General features: G+C 47.8%; 1 protein-coding gene across 2 annotated transcripts; it reads left to right on the top strand.

Annotated features, from left to right (window-relative positions):
- Positions 1 to 97: 97 nt before the first annotated feature.
- On the top strand, positions 98 to 7,343 carry INTS15 (integrator complex subunit 15). Of its 2 annotated transcripts, XM_054391150.1 has the most exons (8): positions 98 to 289; position 558; positions 1,260 to 1,423; positions 2,680 to 2,845; positions 3,696 to 3,756; positions 3,991 to 4,223; positions 5,883 to 5,922; positions 6,649 to 7,343. In XM_054391150.1, the coding sequence occupies exons 1-8, from the start codon at positions 98 to 100 to the stop codon at positions 6,854 to 6,856; spliced, it is 1,065 nt and encodes a 354-aa protein (XP_054247125.1). In that variant the 3' UTR covers positions 6,857 to 7,343. The 2 variants fall into 2 exon arrangements, with proteins under 2 accessions (XP_054247125.1, XP_054247124.1); XM_054391149.1 differs by lacking the exon at position 558 and having other exon boundaries at positions 1,202 to 1,423; positions 3,696 to 4,223.
- The last annotated feature ends 12,631 nt before the right edge of the window (positions 7,344 to 19,974 follow it).

The following is a 19,974-nucleotide window of genomic DNA, read 5'->3' as shown; positions in this document are numbered from 1 at the left end:
GCCGCGCCGAGCGGGGCCAGGCCGGGCTGGGCTGGGCCGGCGGGGAGAGGGGAACAGAGGGGAACAGAGGGTTCTCTTCTCGGTGGGGTTCGGAGCCATGAGCGATATCCGGCACTCGCTGCTGCGGCGGGACGCGCTGAGCGCCGCCAAGGAGGTGCTGTACCACCTGGACATCTACTTCAGCAGCCAGCTGCAGAACGCCCCGCTGCCCCTCGTCGACAAGGGCCCCTCCGAGCTGCTGGAGGAGTTCCTCTTCCAGGTCCCCAAAGAGCGTGGCGCTCCGCCCAAGGTGGGCCCCGAGGGCCGGGCAGTTCGAGGGATGAGGCCTAGTGAGGCTCTGAGAGGCCGGACAGTCCCCGCCGGGGCTGCTGGAGGTCCAGGCCCGGGGAAAGCAGGACAGGCCCAGGAGGCTGGCGACATAAGGCCAGCTACATAAGGCGCTGGAAGGCCGGGCGTAGCCCCAGGGAGTGGCTGTGGAGGTTGAGGCTCCAGGAGCTCAGGACAGGATCCCTAGGTGGGCCGCTGTTAGAGGCTGAGACCTTAGGAGAACAGAACAGGGTCCTTGGGATGCGGCCTGCTGTTGAAGACTGAGTCCCTTAGAAGGGACGGGATGAGGTTCTTCGGGGAGCTGCTGCTGGAGACTGAGGCTCTAGGAGGACAGGATGAGGTACCTGGGGTGCTGGTTACTGAGGATTTATGACAAGGAGAAGACTGGCTGGCAAGACCATGGTGGACTGACCAGAACTCTGGAAGACCAGGCAGGGCCCTGAGAAGTTGTGGTTACTAAGGTTCTTGTGGACTGCAAATAGCCTCACGATACTGTGACTGGGCCTTAGTGCCGTTACCTTACTCCTATAATGCCAAATTGGAAGGGACCTCAAGGATATCTGGTCCAACCTTTCTAAGTAATAGAGGGAGGAAATACTTTTCACCCTAGTATTGCTGTCAGTCTCATCTCTCAATTCATGGGCAGCACTCCCAGGTGCAACAGGCACCCAAGTTTGGTATCCAGGTATTCAAATGCAACTTCGAGGTTTTTGGTGGTTTAAGAAGCTTGAATATGTGTGCTGTACACAAAGACCAAGTTTCTAACACCTGAGGAAAACTCTCAGCCTTTCCTGCTCCTGCTTTTCACTATAGCAGCTCTCAGTTCTTCGAAAGCCCCACTGTATTTTGCAGCTATGCTTTTGTATTCTTTCAGAGACTGAATTCACTTCAGGAACTTCAGCTCCTTGAGATCATGTGCAATTATTTCCAAGAGCAAACCAAGGATTCAGTCCGGCAGATCATTTTCTCGTCTCTCTTCAGTCCTCAAGGAAACAAAGCAGATGACAGCAGGATGGCTTTGCTGGGAAAGCTGGTTTCCATGGCAGTGGCTGTGTGTAGGGTTCCTGTTCTAGAGTGTGCTGCCTTCTGGCTTCAGGTACAGCTTCTGTGCAGGCAGGGAAGGAGCAGGGGAGGGTGCCATGACAGGGGAACTGGGGCATAGTGTCACTATTGGTTGGTTGCAGCTGGGTACAGTCAGGTGCTCTTCCCTGGCTGTTTTAGCTGATACAACACCTGCCTGCTGCAGCTAAGTTCACCTCACTTCTGGGCTCAAGTCTTTTCCTTAGTTTCAGCACAAGGGATAGCTTTTGCCAGTCCATTTATGTGCTGCACTGGCACAAGAAAGTTTGGGGTTTTTTACTGTGGGTGAAAGGGTTTTTTGATTTTTCTGTTAATGTTTTTCCACCCGACCCCAACGCACTGAAAGTTGGCGGGGGGGTGGGGTGGTGGATCGACCAACTTAGGAAACAAAACCAGGGCACTTCTTTTCATGTTACCCAAAGAAACTGACCTTGGAGTTTGGGAAATAAACAATACCTTGTGTGCAAGTTTGAGCATGGCAGAAGAGACAAACCTCTCTCCTGAGACAGGGACACAAAATATCTGTGTCTGGTGTTCATATCTGTGGATGCAGTATACCAGGGATCTCCTTTATCTCCTCCTTTCCCATTGAGATTCTCTACTTGGGAAGTACATCTTTGTCCTGCTACTTTGTGGGCTGTGCAGAAAGCACCTGCCTTATGGAAAGGGAATAGCAGAAAGACTCTGCTGGGAGAGAAGAGTGGGAGAAGCAGACCAGTACTGTTTCTGTGGGTTCCCTCTTTTCTCACCTAGTGAGCCTTAGTAGAGGAGGAAGGGATGTGACCTGAATAATGGAAGAAGATGTATTTTTTTTTCAGATCACAGCTCTTAAGTGTCATGAGAATTGCACAGATTTTTTTTTTTCCACATTAAAAATCTCAAGCATAGCTGAGAAGTCATTGAACTGGTTGTTCTGGTACTGAACTAGTTGAACTACTAAATTATGTTGCTGAAGTAGTAAAAAAAAAAAAAACAAACCTCCATCTAAGTAAAAATACTGATGTAAAAGGTTTTACTTTTGAATTACAGATACTGTAAACACAAAATATCACCATTTACTTTAATATTGTGAAATAGGAATTTTTATTTCTGTCTGAGTGGATCTTTGATAGAGAGAGAAAACACATGGTAATTTGGGAAGACCTTGAAACAGCAAAGTGGGTGGGTAGTGTGGGCAGGTGTGGTGCTTAGGCCATGCAGACTTTAAAGTCTGCTCTCCACAATTTTCTCTGGCTGAGCTTAATCCACTTCTCCCTGTGTGCACCTCTGCAGCGAACCCCTGCTGTGTACTGCGTGAGGCTGGCCCAAGCCTTGGTGGATGACTACTGCAACTTGGTGCCAGGCTCCATCCAGACTCTGAAGCAGATATTCAGTGCCAGTCCTCGCTTCTGCTGCCAGTTCATTACTTCTGTCACAGCTCTCTATGACCTCTCTTCAGGTAAGTGTTTCCAGGCCCTGTCTTTCAAAGTGAGAAGTGCAATATAACGCAACACAAATTAACTGTTGCAAGCAGGTCAGCTGCTGAAATCCTAAAGATGCTTATTTCCCTGCAATTATGGACAGAAGCTCTGGGGTGTGGCTGTTGCTTCATCTGTCACTGTGGGGAGAATAAAAATAACCACTCAGTGGCTGTATCTTTGGAGGAGCAGGCTGGTAATGCCTGGCACAAAGAGCAGCATGCTCCACAGAGGGCATCCCCTGTGAGGGGATGATGCACCATGACTGCATCATTGAATGTTTCATTTGTCTGTGGTCAAGCTGGAGTTCATGGCCACCTTTCACTTCTCACTTGAACCTTTACATAATCTTATCATTTGCCTGTCATGTGAGTGTGGTGTGGTATTGTTTTTCCACTTGTTTAGGTAAGTGTTAAAGAAAATGAGCTGAATGATTGAGGTGAAGAGAGGAAAAAAGGGCCAACAAGTTTTTCCTGTTCCCTCACCTGTTGTAATGCCTGTGGCAAGGAAAAATGAAGAGTGAGTTTGGAGAAAAAGTGAGCAGATAATGAGTGGGAGAGAAAAAAAAATCAAAAGAAGCTTTACTGGGAAAGGGTATAAATGTTGGCATTTGGTGGTATATTGTGAATAGATGGAGAAGGTGAAGTCAACAGGAATGTGGTTGTCTTCTCAGGGACAAAGGAGCATTTGCTTTGGTGTTCTGTAAAAACCAGCAGAGTTCTGAAATTGTGACAGTGCAGGAAGGGTGTGTGAGAGATTAATTAAAGATTAATGAATCCTGTGCTTCAGTGCAAAGCTCAGCATACCCAGCACTAACTTTCCTATCTTCAGATGACCTCATCCCTCCTTCGGATCTGCTGGAGTTGATTGTTTCCTGGATCTTTGAAGACCCTCGCTTGATCCTCATCACCTTCCTGAACACTCCTATCGCAGCCAACCTGCCAATAGGGTTTCTGGAGCTCACCCCCCTGACTGGACTGATCCGTTGGTGTGTGAAGGCCCCCTTGGCTTACAAAAGGAAGAAGAAAGCCTCTCTCTCAAATGGACATCCCCCCAGCAAAACTGCCAAGGACTCAGCTGCAGGAGAAGACAGAGATTGCCACCAGCTGTATTCAAAACTGCATCTAAGTGTTCTGCAGGTTCTCATGATGCTTCAGGGGCATTTAACAGAGAAGAACCTTTATGGGCGCCTAGGGTTGATACCCTTTGACCACGTGGTTCCACTTGTTGAGGAAATTAACAGACTATCTGATGAACTCAACCCTCTCAATGCATCCAAAGAGATTGAACTGGCTCTAGACAGACTGGCTCAGGCTTTGCAGGTGGCCATGGCATCAGGAGCACTCTTGTGCACCAGAGGTACGTTGTCTACAGAGCTGGTGGAGCCCTTGGCATAGGGTTCCTATCCTCCAGCATGTGGATGTTGTATGGGGGAGTTTTGAGGTGGGGAGAGCAAAGATCTGTGTGTTGCCTGCAGAAGTGGTAGTTTGCTGCTCTTAGGAAGTAATAGTACAGGAAATACTTCAGGGCAAATAACTGGATGGGGAGTAAGAAAGGAGAGATCACTGATGTGGAGCTGAAGATCTGATCCTGCAGCTATACCATAGATAAATATAACAAGGAGCTTCTAGCTGGTTATCTGACAGGAAGACATGTGACCTCCTCATAACTGCTTGTAACTATTGAAAAATCCTTATTTAGTTGTGTTTCTCTGAGCCTGCCTGCTGGAGGAGAGTCCATGAAGCAGACAAATCTATGGGGTGGGTGTGCTAGACAAGGAATTTGATAAGCAAACAAACTTCATCTGGAACTTCTGGGCCTTCAGCTCTCCTGTAATGAGATCTCATTAGTGTGTGTAGTTTCAGTTATACTCAGTAAAGGAGCTGGTTAACATGGCTTTTGTCTGTCTTTCCTGTCTCCAAAACCAGTTCTTCACCAAAGAACCACAGAGATGGAAAAAGCAAAGTGCTTCACCAGCACAGGGTCAGCCAGACTTTTTTTTCCTCAATGCATTCTCTTGAAAACAGGCAATTTCTAGGCAACCAGAAGGCTTGAAGCTTCCCAACAGCCAAGAGAGTGGCTGGAGAGTGGCCTTTCATAAAGTAGCTCTGGTTGTAATGAGAACAGGCAGAAAAGTGGAGTTTCTTGAGCTGCTGGCTGATTTCAGCTGTGGCTTTTTTTATCCTTTGACCTGGTACTTTTTGAACACTTGCTCATGCTGTAGAGGTAGAAGGTAATTCAGTGTGAAAAAACCCAAACTGGTACAAAACAGGTGTTGGGTAAGCTTTGGCCTTTCTTATCCTGAAGGCCATATTCACAGTGGGCAGTCAAACCTTGTATTTCCTTTGTCTTAGTTACTACTTCACAGTAGATTTGATATTGCAAATTCTACACTGAGGCTTGGTCTGCCTAGAAATTAAGCTGCATTTTCCACCCAGCAGCACAGGTTCAATGGGGGAACAATAAAATGCTTGGTGTGGAAAGCCTAGGTGGAGACTGATAAGGTGGAGAAACATTTTCTCTCCTATGGAAATTTTTGGCCCCAGAAGGAGATTCTGGATCTGTTGATGATTGGAGCTTTTTCAGTAATCTCATCTTCCTGGGAAGGAAAAGAGAAGGTTCTGGGGAGACCTTGTAGCTGCATTTCATTATCTGAAGGGCACCTACAAAAAGGCTGGGAAGGGACTGTTTCCAGGAGCATGTGGCAGTAGGACAAGGGGAGTGGTTTGACACTGGAGCAGGTCCTGAGGAGGAAGCTCTTCACAATGAGGAATGTACTGGAGCAGGTTGCACAGATATGTGATGGAGGTCCCATCCTTGACCATAAAGGTCAAACTTGATGGGGCCCTTAGCAACCTGATCTAGTTGGTGTCCCTGCTGACTGCAGGGCAGGTTGTACAAGATGACCTTTGAGGGTCCCTTCCAACCCAATGCATTTTGTGATTCTAAGGAGAGCAAAGAGGAAAATTGCTCTAATTTTGGCTTTACCTTATTGCTATGTTTTCTGTCCTCTTTCAGATGACCTGAGAACTGTCTGCTCCAGACTACCACATAACAAGTAAGAGATCCTTCTGCTACTTTGTGGGTTTTGATGCATGTTGTGAGACACACACCTGAGGGCTGCTGAGACAAAATCTCTAAAAATGTGTGTTTAGTTTCTGGAAGTTGGCCTTTACTCATTCCCATAGTTTAGCACACAGGTAAAGGTGACAGTGCTGGCTACTTCTTCCCTTGCAAACTCAACTTTTGACTAAAGGAGACTTCAGTGACTCCCACCTTCTAGGTGGTTTTGCCCAGCCTGTGTTAGAGCAAATGCACAGAAAGAGAAAACAAAATGACAGTGTGGAACCTGCCCCAGAACTGTTCTAGCCCCAAAGCCCTGCTTGTTTTACATCACCCTAAGCTGAACTTTGCTTCTTTCCTCTTTGCAAAGAGAAACCAAGGTTGTTTGGTTTGGTTTGGGGTTTTTTTGTTGTTGTTAAAGGGAAAGGAGGGGAGGGTGGGGGAATGGTCCATAAGGACAGGCTGGATGAGGTCTTTACCAGCTGAGTTGAGTTGAGAGGTATCCCTGCCCATGGCAGGGAGGTTGGAGTAGATGATCTCTAAGGTCCCTTCCAACCTAAACCATTCTGTGATTCTATGATAACTAAATCCCTGCCCTCTTGCCTCTCAGCAGTGCCATGTGTTGGCTATGAACTGTCCTTAAAGCCAGGCCCTTGTGGGCTGGCGAGAGCCACAACTAAAGCCTTGTCTAATCCTCACCTCTCTGCATTTCTCTCCACAGCCTCCTCCAGCTGGTGATTTCAGGTCCAGTACAGCAACCAACCCACGGTGCTCTGCCACCAGGATTTTACCCTCACATCCATACCCCTCCTCTGGGTTACCCTGCTCATGCAGCTCACCCGGCGCTCCCGGCACACCCGGCACTCCCAGCCCATCCTGTACAAACGTTTATACCAGGCATGACATTCCCATACCGACCCATCCGCTAAAGTGCTAGGACTGCAGCGTCTCCAGTTCCCCCTTAGTTCAAGGAAGCCTTGCAGATGGAACCAAATGTCTTGGGAACCACATTTTCCTCTTTGGTGTAGAGCTTGAGCAGTGCTTGCACAAGGGATCAGCCCTTCAGCAGCAGTGAGGACGCAGATGAGGATGAGCAGGCTACAGTCAGCTTGGATGTGGGATGCAGATCCTAAGGCAGATCACAGGGACTAAAGGAGGGGCTGGGAAGAGGCAACAGAAACATGAAACCTCTGCAGCATGTGGAAATTTTTTGGATCCACGTTGTTTCATATCATCACCAAGGGTGTGCTCTTTCTCAGTCGTGTTTTTTTTTCAGCAGCCCTGATCTGTTTACAGCACAGGGAACCCAGCTGCCCTTGCTCCAGGAGGCCCAGAAGGAAAAAGTGAGATTTCTCAAGCTGCTCCACTCCAGCCTGCTCATTTCTTTGTAAATGTTTGTATCTATAGCTACAGAGTATGTGTACACTGTATATTTTTGGAACACAAATGTTTGTTTCAGAAGCACAAGGTAGAGTAAAGCAGCACTTCCTATTAAAGGAAACAATTTAAGAAGCATAAAATAATTCTGCCGTTTTGTCTTTCAGAAAGTCCAACTTGTTCAGCCTGTGCCAGGGAGGGAACAAAACTCTTTGTGGTTGTGCTGACCCACCATCCTCCAGGCTGGGGAAATGCCTTTTTAATGTGCCTCAGTCAGTGAATCCTGAAAGATCTGGTGTGTTTAATGGTCAGTGGAAACCTGGCCAGAGGCTGGCTGTGGTATGCTGGCCAGCTCTGAGGTGGCAGGAGCATCCTGGGAAGGATGGCAGAACTTGGTGCTATTGGTGCTACAGCAAAACAGGCCTTTTGCCTCCTTCTGCTGAGCTCTTCTGTTGTCATTATGCAGTGATGCTCTGAGCCCCTGCTGCTGGGTGAAAAAACCAAAAAGGTTCCTTCCTATGCATTACTGACTTTTAAAGACTTCCACTGCTGTCTTCATTGGAAGAGATGTGGTGACTGTGGTTAGCCACATCTCTGGGAAAGGAAGGTAAATAAAGCATATTATTACAATATCATTATTAACTTTTGGTCAGCCCTGAAGCAGTCAGGCAGTTAGATTGATGGTCGCTGTAGGTCCTTTCCAGATGAAATTTTCTCCTCCTCTCTTGTGGTTGTCTTCTCTTTTCATCATCTTCCTTCTCCTCTTCCTTTATTCTTCTTACTGTCCTCTCCTCTCTATCACTTTGTACAGCTTCAACAAGACAAAATCCTTTAACAAAAAAAATCAGTACCAGAGTTGAGCCCCAGCAGTTTCACCAGTCGTCCCAGTGCTCCTTTCAGTGTAGGACTAGGGGAAACGGGCGGAGGTGACCAACCAGCGCCCTGTTTCCCGAGTCCTTTGTGCCCAAGGACGCCTTGTTAATTAAACCCCCCCGTTGATTAGCTGCGCTGATCGCTCTGCTATTGCCCTGCTCCGGGCTTCCACTTAGCCCGGGGGACGAACTTGTGCGCCTGCGCAGCTTTCCCCCGTCACGTGCCCTCAGCCAGCCTATAAAGTGGCTCCTTACTGCGAGGTGCCTGGGGACAGGAAGTGCCTGCAGGTGTCCGTCGCGGCCGCCGGCTCGTCTCCTGCTTCCGCCGCTCGGTATGCGCTGAACCGACTCGCCCGCCCCGCGGCGCGCCCGCCCGGCGTCCGCCGCCACTCCGAGGTGAGCGGCGAAGCGCGGTGGGGCCTTCGGAGCTGAGCAGGGGATCGGGGTTGTCATGGCGACTTACGTCTGGGACGGGTCCAGCCGGGCCCGTCCTGGGCGCAGGTCGCCATGGCAACTCCAGCCCCCTGGTTCCTACGCCGTTTCCCTCGGGCTGCCTGTTCCTTCACCTAGGACATTTCGAGCTGCGTTCGGTCGCTCAGCCAGCAGCGCAGGGGCGGCTGCGACATTAACGCGTCTCCGTTTCCTTTCCCTTTGTAGCAGAATTTCCCTTGGGAGGGCGGGGAATGTGTCCTATGTCGCTAGATCCAGCTCTTTCTCTTGACCTGATAGCCTGGGTCATGGCTCACAAATATCCCTGGCCTCCCCAGCTTGGCTTTTGTGTGCCCTGCAGAAGTCTCTAAACCAGCCACTGAACCCAGTAGGGGTTCGGTGAAGAGAAAGCAGTTGCTCGCCTTAGTATCTAAATAGAATAAGAGCTGAATCTCTTTACAGCATGTATCTTGAAATTTGTAATGGCTTCTGATCAAACTGAGCCTTAAATGTTGTCCCAAAAGCTACATGGCACAGTGGTTCTTGCTTGGCATGGTGGGAGTTGGCTTTGCCAGAAGTGTGCCTGTTGCTGTGCCTGGTTCCCTGGGCTGTGCAATGGCTGGTTATACTTGTGGCATATCTGCATGGTGAAAGTAACGTTTTCATTTCAGAGGCTGCCGAAGCTGCATGCTGAAATTGCCAATTTTGTTTCCTCTCGTAATAACTAGGGTGGTGTCCTTGCCACAGGACTTACTGGGTCCAGCCATGAGCTCTTAGACATTCAACCTTGATTATAGATATCAAATACTCATCAAGCTGTTTAAATATTTATGTTTACTCTGGAGTTTGACCTCTGTTGGAGTTTATCCTGCTTTTGTTGTGCTGCAGCACCTCCCAGTATCTGCTCGGTGACCGTGGTGAGCTCCCCTCAACCTTGGCCTTGCATTACACTATTCTCTCCTCTCTTGAAATCTGCCTGGATGAAGCTGAGTGTCTGTCCTTTTATTGACAGATAAATAGAGGCATTAAATATTTGCAAGTAGCTCAGACCAAAGGCTTTTTAGGTGTGTGTTTTTCCCCTCTCTGTTTGTTCTGGTAATTCCCAGTATCCTGTTTTGACTGCAGCTGAGCAGCAAACTGATGTTCTCAGGGAACTTGTTCTGAGAGCATCTTGGGGTTTATTTGGGTTTGTTTTGTTTGGGTTTTTTTCCCCCTTGCAGTAGATAACACAGATGGGAAGTGTTTGCCTTTCTCCAGCCTACGTTTCTTTTTTATCTACCAACTTACAGACTTAATTTGCTATTTTGTTAGCATTTTGGTGTTGTGAGAGCTTTCTACAAATGTGAAGAGCTTTAGATTTTCATCATTTTGTTGTATATCTATTTCTCTCTTCTTCCATCTAGTTTTTGTGAGTGATGAATGGTTTATAGCCGGAATCTCTTTTTACTATGGATTCATCCTAGATTTGCTCTTTTAGCTGCCATAGGCTGTCCTGAGTCCATCCTAGTTTCTACAAAAGCCTTTACTGGGAGGACAATTCTAGTAACTTTTGGGGAGTGCTACTGCATGCTGTTTTTCCAACTAAACTAACTCCTTCTAGGAATAAACTCCCACAGATTTCTCAGAAGTGAGGCTCTTTTTAAACAAGCCCATAGCTCTCTCCCAACCTTTTATAATTAGTGTGAACTCTTCATTTGCAAGATAGCACTGGAGCAGCCCCCAGTGAGAAGCAGTGGTACTGGGTACTGCTTGATGCCAGGGTTTTGAGTAGATGGGTTTAACTTGCAGGTTAAAGGAAGCAGTTCTGTTATGCCTAATAAAGTGGGACTTGAATAAAACTTTATATACCTGGTAGCAAATAAAGCCCCATACAGCAGCTTAGCCTTGTTCTAACAGGCCTGTCAGCAGCTGCTGCTGCTGTTTCTCTTAGCTGGTTGCTTGATGTGTTTAAAGCAAGACAACTTAACATGTCTGAGTGACCACTGAGGGGCTGTCCTGTCACTGCCCCCTTAAAACCCGTGGCATTCTTCATTTTCCTCTTTTTTCCTAAACCAGAGTGCCATCCTTCTGGCTTTTGGTATCTGGGCTGGCCTCAGGTGACACAAAACCTTGTGGGAACTGCCAGTGAAATGCAGAAAAATGGTCTTTTGTAGTTGGGAGCTCCAAGATCCTTTAACACTGTGTATTTCTTTTTGTTAGTGAAGTCTGGTTCTTTTTTCATTTCTCTTATTTATTTCCCAGTAAGGGTGATCTTTATTTGCATGTGGGGGGATTTATTAATGTTTACAGATACCTGAAGGACGGGGAACAAGGAAAAGGGAACAGACTCTTTTCAGTGGTGCCCTGTGATAGGACAGGGGGCAACTGACACAAATAGGAACACAGGAGGATCCACCTCTACATGAGGAAAAACTTCTTTGCTGTGAGGTCGCAAAGCCCTGGAGCAGGCTGCCAGGAGAGATTGAGGAGTCTGCTTCTCTGGAGACTTTCAAAACCTGCCTGGATGTGTTCCTGTGTGACCTGCTCTGGCAGGGAGGTTGGACTTTATGATCTCCAGAGGTCCCTTCAAATCCCTAGCACTCTATGACTTCTTCTTGGAGGGTTGTTTTTTTTTTGGGGGGGAGGGATGTATTGTGAATACAGATGTTGGGTTGGTGTAGTCTGATTAAGTTGGTGTTGGTATCTTAGGCCATCAACTAAGATGTGAAATGGTGTGAAATGGTCTTGCTGCCCAGGAAGCCATCTCCTCTCTTTCTTCCTGGTTATTTTTCATCTCTCCATCCCCAACCCCGGCCACTCCTAGCATAATTCATGGAATGAGCAGGAGCAGGTGAAACTGTGGTTGCAGAGGCTGACTCTAGATGACGAATACCTGAGGAGTTACAGGTACAGCCTCGGGGACTTCCTCGTGAGTGCACGCAGAGCTGAGTCAGAGCTCTGACAGCTCTGTCCTGCTCATCACAGGCTACTGGCCTGCAGGCAGCCTTTGGTGATGAACAGGGGCTCCCTTGGGTAACTTGGTGCCATCCCTCTGCTGTCAGTGCTTTGTTCCTCTGGTGTTAAGATACTTTTAAAGGAACAATGGGCTAAGCTGGTCAGTGTAACTGCAGAGAAAGCTCTGTCTTAGCTGAGCATCTCTTCGACAAACTCCAGAGTTAAGTGCTGTCTACAATCGCTGTTAGAGAGGCATTGTCCTGCCTTCCTGTGCCTTTAACCAGTCACAGCCTGTCTGATGGCTTCAGTGCAGGATGTTGCAAAAAAACCCTAGAGCTTCTTGTCTCGTGCCATGTCCTCCCACCCACACTTTCCTCTTCACAGCAAGGTGGGAATGGGAGCTGCTCAGTTTTCCAGTTTCTCCTTTTAAACGTATTATTGTGGCTGCAAGAGCAGGCATCTATGCCAGAACCCATGTGAGTTGTTAGTAGCTTAAAACAGTGGCAGTGGAGTGGGGGGCAGGTGTTGAGTGGAACCTGCTGGAAAACACCACTCAGAAAGAAAAGGAGAAGGAGTCATGTTGGCTCAGTTTGAATTCAGGATCTTGGAGAGATGCAAGTTTGGGGCGCTTCTCTGCCAAGGAGGGAAGGACTGTTGTGTTTTGGTTTTGTTTGGCTTTTTTTCACCTTTTGTTTTATTAAAGCACCTCGTTTGCAACAGCCTCTAAAAAGTTGCTTGTCTCCTGTAGTGGTGGAGGTGGAGGACAGGGTTTTATCAAGCTTGGTAATCAGGACAAGTGTGGGAAATGGAGGCAGCTCGGATTCCCCTCTCCCAGTGTTTGTACTACATAAAGCTGAATTCCTGGCAGGTTTTTTTTTTTTTTTTAGTGAGTACACACGTTTTCTGCATAGCTGTTTGTTCTGATTCAGAAATGGCAGCGAGCCTGCATGTATGATGAGTCTTTTGGGGTGGTTTTGTTGTTTCCTGGAGGAGCAGCTGCCTATTGGAAACTTGGACGAGGTACTGGAGCTCTCCTGTGACCAGCTCCTGGTTGCAAATGTGCCTCCTTTGTGACCCTGGGGTTTTAACTCCCTGCAGTGCTCCTCTCTCAAAGCAGATTTTCTCTTCTGCGTCTTAACAAGAAAAGATTTAACGGCGAAACCCTCTTAGAGATTCCCGTTGGCCATTCCCGGAGGAATCGCTGTATCTGGGGCAGCAAGAAGCCTTTTGCAGCCTGCATGAGAGAGGCTTTAATCTGGTACCAGCTCCTGCGAAAGCCACGGCTCCAGTAATATATATATCAGGAGCTGCAGGGTGAAAGAAGAGCTCAGGAGGTATCTCACATGCAAAACACTGACGTCCCTGCTGCTGGAAGGCTGACAAGGCAAACCTGAAGCGTGCAGAGGCTGAGGGATACCACTAGAAAAGGATTTTGCTAACAGTAAGTGTTTTCATTTCAAGTAAATAAGCGCTGCTTGCCCCACAGGTAGAACTACATCTTGCCTTTTTAATATCCTCTTGGGGTCTGTTTCAAATCCTGACCCTTCGTGGCAGGAGGCCAAAGTGTTAATTGCTGTGATTCTATGGTTTCTGGGGCTTCCAGGTTCTTAGTCCTGCGATGTGCATGCCTCAGTCTGGGTGTAAATGGGAAGTGAAGTGCAGAGCTGGGGATGGGGCTCAAGCGCGTTTCGCAGAATGATGTTGTCAGGATTTCAGAGCTGAGGACAAATTGGCTGAGCAGCGTGGGGTGAGCCTTTGGGAGGAAGGCTGAATGCCAGGATGGGTTTTCCCAGGTTGTGTGCCACAGTGCTGCCTTCCTGGCTGCTTGAGTCCAGTGTGCTCTGGCCAGGCTCTCACAAACAGTCCACGCAAGGAGGATTTAATATCAGATGGACTTGTTTGGTGTATTTGGTGTTCACTGGGTTTGGATTTAGCAGGGTGATACTCAACACACTGAAACCACAGTACAAGCATAACTCAGAAACTGCAGTGCACAGTAGAATTCAGGCACAAATGTCATGTCTGTCACTGGTTTCTGTATGCTCACCAGAATGGTGCTCAGCACCTGCAGTCACCAGGAAGGAACATGCAGACTGAAGCCAGCTCAGGCCCTTCACTGTCTTCAAAGTTTTTGTACTTTATTTTTATTCTTTGAGCTCAGCCTTGTATCTACTTTCCCCATGCTTGCCTGGCTAGCTCAGGAAGACATTGTTCTTTGTTAATTGTCTCAGAGCACCTGACAGTTCACTGCTGCAGCTGTTTTATCTAGACCTAAGGTTACTCTCCAGTCTCCCTGCTACTGAGATAAATTCAGCTTTCTTTGCAACACTTTCTTCCCCAAGCTCACTGGTTTTTGCACTCCTCCACTGCAGGGGTGTACTGGTTGTGCACACTGCCCTGGGTGGATTTACTGGAGAAGAAAGTCCAGGCTTTGTCAAGTCCTTTCTCCAGAGCAGTGTCCTGGAGAGAAGTTCATTAGAGCTTGGGGGGTGTTAGGAAGCAAACTGGGTTGCACAGAGCAGGGCTGGGCTGCTGGCATGTCTTCAAGATGTGGCAGCCTGGGAGATTGTGCAGGAGGAAGGTGGTTGAAGAGGGCACTTTTTTGCACAGAAGGAACCTGCTGCTGAAGGAGTTTAAGGAACTCAAAGTCTTGTGCTAGTGCACGTCCTTGAGGGACCAGGGGACTATGAGGGGCTCTGAGGTGCTGGTAGACATGACAAAAAAACCATTGTGCCTGGGTCAAAAGGTGTGATAAATGGCATAGTCTAGTGTCCAGACCCTGTTTTCAGCCATATTAGTACGTTAGTTTCAGACCAAGGCACAAAATCAGTCATTTTTATCCTAGACTGCTCGTTAAGAGTCTCATTCACTCCAAACATCTGCTTCTGCTAATGCAGGGAATGAAGTGCTGGCAGCATTGGGCAGCACTCCCGTGGGATGTGGTTAACGGTACAGAAAGGGAGGTGCACAGAACTCCAGGCTCTCTTGGTTTGCATGACATACAAGGAAAGAGGAGAATCATCTTCTGGGGTTTGTGTGTTGCTTTGTTGTCCAAAATGAACATGCATGGGATTCCTAGAAGGAGTAGGAGCATTCCATGGGATAACTGGAGTGTAACAAATAGCACCTAGAGGTAAACTTGTATTGCACACAGGGCAGAGATTGTTGTGCTGGTGTAGGCAACACATCTAACACCCCAGCTTTACAGTTGCACCTTTTGGGTGCAAAAGAATTATCTGAGTCCAGGCACAGTGCAGAAATTTGCTCCTCACTGATGTCATGTGGGACTGTGGGCTTGAGCAACCTGACCTAAGTTGGGTTGAACCCTGAAGGATCTTTCCAACCTTATTTTTTTTTTATGCTGTGATCAGACCTGAAGTAGTGTCTTAGGAGGGATCAAACCAAGTATTTAAATACTTTAAAACTTGGCTCCTATTGCTTTGATAGTATTGGCCAAAGTCCTAGAAGCACCTCTTTGAGATTCTTAGTAATAAATTCATGATGGTTTCAAATCCAGTGACAATTTTATTGTATTAAATGAAAAGAGCTTGCTAATGAGTGTCTGTGTGGAACATTCCCTGCGAGACCAGTAACCTAAAAACACAGTAAGCTCAGAACGAAGTGCAGAAGGGAAATCTTCACTGCTTTGTTGGAATTAGACCTTTGGCTGCTTCAGACTGAATGGTTTAATGTAAATCAAATCCCCAGTGCCAGATAGCATAAAGTGGAGAGTCAGAGCTGTGAAAACTCCTGCTGGCCCTCCTGAAGTACACCCCTCAGACAATAAAGAGTTTGTGTCAGTTTGGGGGATGGTGATGCTCAGTCACAGCCAGCGTGTGCCTGTCCTGCATTTTGAGTAGCTCTATAAATTCCCTCTGGGTTTTGTTTAATCCTATTTATTTGCAAGTAGGAGAGATGTCATTAATTGTGGTTTTTTTGTTGTTGTTGTTGGTTTTTTTTTGTTTGTTTGTTTTGTTTTGTTTTTGTTTTTTTTTCCTGGAAATCCTGTTTTGCTGGGGTTTGAGGACTGTCCAGACAGAAGTCGCAAACAAGGGTTTGGTGATGACAGCAGAGCATCACCTTTGAGGGCACCAGGCACAAGGAAATCAGCTCTGGCCCACTCTGTGTGTGCAAATCTTCCAGGGAGTATCTGCCAGTCTGTGCTGGGCAGGTGGGCTGAGTGAAATGCTGCTGTGCCTGTGTCCCTTGCTGTGGTGATGGGTAGAAACACGCAGCCATAGGCAGAGGGATGCGGCCTGACAGCCAGAGGAAGGGCCAGCTCACATACTGCCTTTGCACACTTGCTGAGCACCACTGCAGCTCCCCAGGCCTGCTCCACATGTGGTATGTTCTTGGGAGCTGTCTGGAAGAACTTAATCTTCTCCTTCTGTGGAATGGCAGCAGATAATCCTTAATAATTGAACTGGAGTGTGCTTGAAGAAAACGCTTTCAATTCCAGAAGGTGAAAATCTTCAGCCCAAGCAAATAAAGGTCTGCACAGTTTAATAGTGGAGGTGCCTGCCATAGTGAGGTGGTTGGCTCTGAGTCTTTTGGGGGATAGTGCTTCATGAATAGTAGGATCCAGGAGTATGCCAGTGCTTGCTTTCTTTCATTCTTTCCTGCAGGCTTGCTTCTTTCTGTTCAGGGGAAGTTGATTTCAATTAGTTCTTCAGTTGGAAAGTAGAAGATTTTGATGAGCTTCGATCTAGCTTTGTTTCTGCAGGTGAAGAAGGTTCCTTCACAGTGTTTTTTGTGTGTGAACACTCCATCTGAAGCCCACGCACCCCTTACTGGAAGTGATACATGTATATAGTTCTAGTTAATACTCACTTAGCTTTAGATTAACTCTGCCAGGAAACTCAGTCCTATCTGTTGCTAGATGATACGTTTTTTTTATTCAAGGTTTTCATGAGCTGGATGGAAATGAAAGTCCAAAGGAAAAAAATCCATAAACCCAGCATCTTGTGATGGTCCAGTGCTGAAATCCAGCTTATTTTCACAGGATGCACAAGGCAGAAACATTGTCCAGATGTGTCTGACAGTGCTAAACAAGGGGAATCTTAACTTGCTGAACCACTTGGCCAAGCTTTTCTAGGTATGGAAACACCCAAAGGAGTTTCAAATGCATTTAAGCAGCTGCTTGCCAAATTCTAGCAAGCATCAGGCTTTATCTTGCAGTTGAACATCCTGTTGGGTTAAGAGTTCTGATTCTGTGTGGTGGTCTCAGTTTCTCTAGAAATAGGTTATTATGTAGATTGTATCTCTCTTTTTTCTTGTTGTTTTTTTTCTTTCTCCAATACAAGAGCTCTAAGAAGGAAAGAAAACTTCCTGTTCTTGAGAAAAGCCCAAGTTCAGGTTTTTTGGCTCTGAAACATCTAGATCCAGTAGAGAAACTGTCCTTGCATTTGGTAGGTACCCTGAAGTCAAAGCAAGAGCTGCTTTTGCACAGTAGGGTGTGGGAGTGCTGGTGGTAGAAATATGTCAGTACCTGTACTGGGCTCAGTGAGCTGACTGAATGCTGTTCATTCTTGGAGGCCCAGCCATTGTTTGGGCTGCTGCTGGGTGCTAAAGGCTCCTCTGCCTTTTACACACAATTGTGAAATCATGTAATCATAGAATTGTTTAGGCTGGAAAAGACCTTTAAGATCAAGTCCAGCCATTAACCCAGCACTGCCAAGGCCACTGCTTAACTGTGTCCTTCAGTACCATATCTATATGTCTTTTAAATACCTCCAGGGTGATGATTCCACCACTTTTCCTGGGCAGCCCATTCCAGGCTTAACCACTCTTTCTGTAAAGAAATTTTTCCTAATATCCAACCTAAGCCTCCCTTGATACAACTTGAGACCACTTCCTCTTGCCTTATCACTTTTTCCTTGGGAGAAGTAACCAACCTGCACCTGGTTCCAGCCTCTTTTCAGGGAGTTGTAGAGAGCCAGAAGGTTTCCCCTCAGTGTCTTTTTCTCCAGGCTGAACCACCCCTGTTCCCTCAGCTGCTCCTCACAAAACTTGTGCTCTAGACCCTTCACCAACTTCACTATCTCTCTGAGCCTGCTCCAGCACCTCAATGTCCTTCTTGGAGTGAGGGGCCCAAAACTGATTATTTCTTTATTCTTCCAGGCATTTATTGTGTCCTTTAAACCCAAGCTGACTCTAAAAGTGATCATCTCATCATTGTGCTACCTGGGACTTCTGTTAGGACTCTGGCCCTGCTCGTTGCAGCATGTCATAGGCTGTGCAGAGAACCCAGATCTTGGGTGGTCACCCAGGTATCTGAAGAGCCAGGGGCTCTCACCTGGGAATGACAAGAACTGATTTTTGCCTGGGGTTTCTCTTGGTCATAGCAGCCACCTTCTGCAGTTCCTGCAGCAGCTACACCTGACCAGGGAGGAAGGTGCACAGGGCTGCTCTTCTAAAAGCTTGGGGCAGAAGACAGTGCCAGAAGGGTGTCCTGAACGTTCTGTAGCCGTGCAGGAGCGTTCGGATTGGGTCCCGTAATGCAGCGTGGGTGGAGCGAGTCCCTGCAAAACACAACCCGTGCTGGGAAACGGCTGTCGGGATGTGAGGGGAGGGGCATTACCCTCTTGGACAAAACAATCGTGGATTACTTTTTAAAGGCTGACCTCAGCTGCAGGATAATGCATAATGCTTGCCTAGCTCTTTGAGAGTATAGTGTTAAATAAACATGAACTAATCCTCACAAGAATGTGTCCTCTGCTGGCTCTGCCTCTCCTGCAGCAGCTGCTGGCTAAGTCTGCTCCTAGGCCCTTGTCTTTTCTTCTCATTAGCAAAAACATGACTCTGTCATGGTTGTTTCGTTTCCCCTTGATGTATTAATGCCCAGAGGACTGGCAGAGAAAGGCTGTTGCCTCGCAGGAGCATCAAAACTTCTCCAGAAGAATAATATGTATGAGAAAGAGCACTGCTGCTGCAAACCTGAGTGCTGCCTAATGCCCCCTAATGAAGTGATGCAGCAGGGCCTGGAGCTTTGCCACAAGCAGAGCAGCTCTGGCTTTTAATGTGTCTGCTTGCTCCTCCTTCCTTTCACCTCCCTGAAGCTGATCTTAGGCTATCCAAGCTTTTGACTCTGGTCTGGGAACGATTTTGCCCTCATCTCATGATCCAGTGGTGGGTCACTGCTCTGAAATGGCTCAGCAAAGGGGCTAGCAAGGGTGGGAGGAGTGGGTGAGTGGGACTGGGGTCCCCACTGCTGTGCATCAGCAAGCAGGAGAGGAGCAGCTGCAGCAAGGGAATGTTCCTTCAAGGTCCTAAGGGGTAAAGCTGAGGCATGATAAAAGGTCACCAGGGCTGGTGGTGGGGAGCGTGCTCGCTGCTTCCATTCAAAGTCTAGCCTCAGAGGGCTTGAGCCAGTTCTGGGAGTGTAAAATTAGTTTTAAAAGCAGCAAGGAGTGCTGGTTTTGTGGGTTGTCTAGGTGCTTAAGTTGTTTTGAAACCAGCATCTGAACCAATTGTGGAAGCTGTGGGCTGCTTGGTAGATGTGTAGCCCCTGTGCTGGAAGAGACTGAAATAGCTGTGGTTCTCTTTAGCGACCTCTTTGGAGAAGAATAAGCAATCCAGATCAATGTATGGGTCCCCTTGGATGCCCTTCTCAGGAAAATGAGTAGGACCAGTCACTGGGAGGGAGGCTGTGTCTGGGAAGGATCCCCTGCTTGACAAAACCCCATCCCATTTCATCTTTTTCAAGAGCTGTTGGAGAACATCCTTGGACCTCTGCTCTGCTAAAGCACTTTGCCATTCTTTCTACCTGTGTGGGAGAAGGGCTGCCAAAATTTCCTCTAGACCTTTATTGTATCCCTTCTGCTGTTGATCTATGGGCTGCTTGATGTGTTCCAAGTCACACACAAACCAGTGGAAGAGCTCCTCCTTCCTCCCTGGGAGATCCAGGCTGACGAGCCTAGAGGCTTTATGCTGCTGTCTGGGAGGACAGTGGGGTGAGAGCTCACACTGTTCCTGTCAGCAGTGCTGATTCCTTCTCTTTCAGCACTGATGTTGAGTTCCAAGGACCTCAGCACCTGGGGACTCTGCTCTTTGATCATGTGGCAGTTTAGGCTGGATGCCCCCTGCCACTGCTGCATGAGATACACCTCTGGTGTCCTGGGTGCCCACCCAGAGGGGTGGACACAGGGAACGACATATTTCTACCCATAAATCCTATGCCCTATAAAGCCATCTGCAAAGTCATTCTCTTCCTCTTTCTTCCCTCTCTGCTCCCACGGGAGATGTCCTCTCTTATCGGGTAATGCCGGGGGAGTATCCTCAAGGCCTCTTAGGCCTGTCTAGGCCTAATGCCAGGAGGAGAATGGGCGGGGGGGGGGAGGGCAGTCTGAGACCTGGACAGCCTGAGACTTGCCTAGCAGTGGGAGGGGGAAGAAAGAGCCATGGGGGTTTGGGTTTACCCTCACGTGGGGAGAAGG

The sequence above is a fragment of the Indicator indicator genome, chromosome 22, assembly GCF_027791375.1.
Source record: "Indicator indicator isolate 239-I01 chromosome 22, UM_Iind_1.1, whole genome shotgun sequence".
Taxonomy (NCBI): domain Eukaryota; kingdom Metazoa; phylum Chordata; class Aves; order Piciformes; family Indicatoridae; genus Indicator; species Indicator indicator.
The sequence above is the reverse complement of the archived record's forward strand: the minus strand, read 5'-3'. Positions and strand labels throughout refer to the sequence as shown.

Excerpts from the sequence above, each read along its gene's own strand:
- INTS15 (XM_054391149.1), top strand. The coding sequence starts at position 98 with ATGAGCGATATCCGGCACTCGCTGCTGCGGCGGGACGCGCTGAGCGCC. Across the intron at positions 290-1,201 it reads AGCGTGGCGCTCCGCCCAAG|AGACTGAATTCACTTCAGGA; the intron begins GTGGGCCCCGAG and ends GTATTCTTTCAG. Across the intron at positions 5,923-6,648 it reads TCCAGACTACCACATAACAA|CCTCCTCCAGCTGGTGATTT; the intron begins GTAAGAGATCCT and ends TTCTCTCCACAG.